Raw genomic sequence first — 3,116 nt, forward strand, 5'->3', positions numbered from 1 at the left:
TTTTAGCGCCAATTTATGCAGAAATACAGAAAATTCACAAACTTTTGAGCCCCACTGTTCTTCCAGTGAATTCTAATTGGTCGGGTTGTGGATCCATCGGCCAGAGTTTGAGTGTGTGGAATCAGCAAAAGAAGGATCCAGATCGATGCAGATACCAGTCATCAGTTTTTACTCTTAGACTTAGTTTCTCATCGTGAAAAATAACATTGAAATGACTTGAAAATCAAATTGAAACTGAAAACAACTTATATTTCAAATCCAAACTTTATTTATTTTCAAGTAAATCCTGTAACATTACATAGTCAAATACTGAAACACTTTCCATCATAATGAGCCATAACATGGCAACGTGGTCACCGGAATCCATTCAGATCAATAAATAGATCAATAACTAATCAGTACAGTCATTATAAATATTAGAAAATGTCAAAAAACGTCTCAAATTAAATAGGTTAATAAATAAAAGTACAAAAGTTGATGTATAAAAGGGGCATATGATAAATATGATAAATAGAAATGTGTCTCTCAGTAGGAAAAGCGGCGGCGTTATTGTGTGGCGACGGCGGCGGCGGCGGCGGCAGCTGGACCACTGGAGTTTTTGGGTTGGATGCAGAAATCCTGCAGGTAGGTGAAGAGGATGTCGATCTCTCCCACAGCTTTGTTTATGCCTTGATCGCCCCCCATCTGGAACAAACAGGAAGTGACATTAAAGCACGAGATAGGATGAGATTGTTTTGTTTTTCTTGATGAAACGAAATATTTGTTAAAGTCCTAACACACAATATATTATTGATTCTTCTGCTAATTATTTTCTTAATTACTTAATTCATTTTGTAGATGAAATGTCAGAAAATAGCAAAAAGTTTCTATCCGGTAATTTGTTTTTGTCTATTCAACATTATTGTTATTATTACAAAATAATTTACAAGAAGATGCTCATTAATCAAAACTCAAGAACTTATGTTTTAATCAGAATTTAAAAATGATCGGCATCTTTTTAAACCAACCATTTGTGAAATTAGACGTTTATTAATGCTCCTGTGAGTTTGTATTGAAAATGATTGCTGAAGTATGTATTCAGTGTCCTGGGGTTTGTGGAAATACATGACAAATGTCTTTGCTTCCATTTAAACCTCTGAGAGTTAACTGAGACGTTGCTGAGCTTTAAGCAGTAAAATCAGAAACAAATTTAACAAGGCTGAACTGCAGACGGGCAGAAATGATTTTATCTGGAGAAAGTATTTAACCATCAAGTGAGGAACCACAGCAGCTCGAACGTCTTAGACCAAAGTCCATTAGGAAACGATGACATTTAAAGCACTTTTTAATAGGATGTGATTCTCACCTTGTTGAGCTTCCTGCGAAACTCCACAGCGTGCTGATGGTCACGGTAGTGAGTAACGTTCTGAGGAGAGAAACACAAGCGCAGTGTTAACAGCTGTTATCTCTTCGATCTTTTTCTGTGTGTGTGAATGATGTGTTCACTCTCTCGGACTGAAACCACAGAAAGTCGTTATCAATTTTAACATCAACCGCACCGCCACCACATGTGTTTACGCTTCAGACAACCGAGTTCACCTACTGTTCAGCCTTAAAAAGCCTCTTTTCCTTTGGAAGACTATGTTGTAAAAAAAAATCCTAACATTTGATGGACAAACACGATATGACATCAGTTTGCCAAGATAAAGTCTGAAAGTGCTGGTGAACCACGCGTCAAAAAAGGTCAAATTTGTACATTTTTAAGCAGATTTTACTACAATGCAGAGGGAAAATTGGACATAATTACATGTCAGATACAGATTCTACAAACTAAATATGCGGCAAGTTTATCAAATCTGATGCTTCCACCACAGTAAAAAAAACGGGATGGCCGTTCTCGACCTTTACGTTTGGCCAAGCTGACCACCGGCTGACATGCGTATGAAAATATGACATGTATGAAAATACTCACGCAGCCATGAGTCTTGAGGTCCTCACTGACTCGGGTGAGGTCGGTCTTCAGGCGGTGCATTCTGGGATGCTCGTTGTCCTGGTGGCGCAGGATGTTGTGCAGGTAGTAGTCAAGAATGTTGGCGTGGAGGCAGCAGATCTTCAGGTGATCCTGGTGGAAGGTGGAGAGGTCAGAGGTCAGGACTGACAGAGCAAACTTCTCGGTTCAAAAGGATGTTTGAGGGGGAAAATTCTTCTCACCTGGTCAGTGTTAACTCTGGGCATCAGTCTGCTGTTGGTGTCGTCAGCAGTCTGCAAAGTCTGTGCCTGAAAAGACAGATGGGAACATCAGTTAATGCATTTTGCAGTCGATGCTTCACTTGAGTCAGACTTTGGATGCATGACTACTACTAGTAATACAGCATTTTGCTACGTCTACTAATTCAAATGCTTTATGTCCTGGATTTGAGTCTTTGCTACAGGACTTTGAAGGTAACTCACGTGTTGCGACACTTCTCGGACGGCCTGGTACGTGTCGGGGTTTCGTAGCGGCTGGCTGAGCGGCCGGCTGACCGGGTGCGCCGCCGTCTGCTCGGCCCAGCCAATCAGGAGGAGCGGCAGGAGGACGAGCATGGCCGCGGCGGGACGGAGGGAGGACGCAACGATGAACTTCATCTTGTGTTGGAGATAAGTTGTCTTTCAGTTGGACAAGAAGTCAGAGTGTTTTCACCTGCAACCAGACAAATTCAAAATGACAACACAGAATTGCTGAAGCTTCTTCAAGCAGAGAGGAAAGTGCGAGTTTGTCTCCTGTGTCTCTGTGTGTGTCCTCACCTGTCAGTAGATGCTGCTGTGAAGACGACTCTGTGCTCCGTCTCTTTATACAGATCAAACGTCCGCCCCCTCGACCAGATTTAGGGCAGGTAACCAAGAAAAAAAACCCCATCTCTCACACACACACACACACACACACACACACACACACACACACACACACACACACACTATGCAATATCTGTTTACTGTCATTTACCCAGAGGAAATTAGCTGTTAATCAAGGTGTGGCGAAAACTTCTATTGCTGTTTGTCCTGAATTTGCAAAAAAAATGATTTTCAATTGTTCTTCTCTGATGACATAATTTCCTCATGGTATCGAGTGTTAGTGTCCTCAGAGGACTAAAACCAGC

The 3,116-nt window shown here is 41.4% G+C and overlaps 1 protein-coding gene across 1 annotated transcript; it reads right to left on the reverse strand.

Annotated features, from left to right (window-relative positions):
* Positions 1-262: 262 nt before the first annotated feature.
* il22 (interleukin 22) lies at positions 263-2,882 on the reverse strand. Its single transcript, XM_067490730.1, has 6 exons — positions 2,764-2,882; positions 2,431-2,659; positions 2,191-2,256; positions 1,952-2,101; positions 1,346-1,405; positions 263-684 (listed from the first exon to the last, which is right to left on the reverse strand). Exons 2-6 carry the CDS (start codon positions 2,602-2,604, stop codon positions 547-549), a joined length of 588 nt encoding a protein of 195 aa, XP_067346831.1. The 5' UTR covers positions 2,605-2,659; positions 2,764-2,882; the 3' UTR covers positions 263-546.
* Positions 2,883-3,116: the final 234 nt, after the last annotated feature.

This window comes from Channa argus, chromosome 21 (genome assembly GCF_033026475.1).
Source record: "Channa argus isolate prfri chromosome 21, Channa argus male v1.0, whole genome shotgun sequence".
NCBI lineage: Eukaryota > Metazoa > Chordata > Actinopteri > Anabantiformes > Channidae > Channa > Channa argus.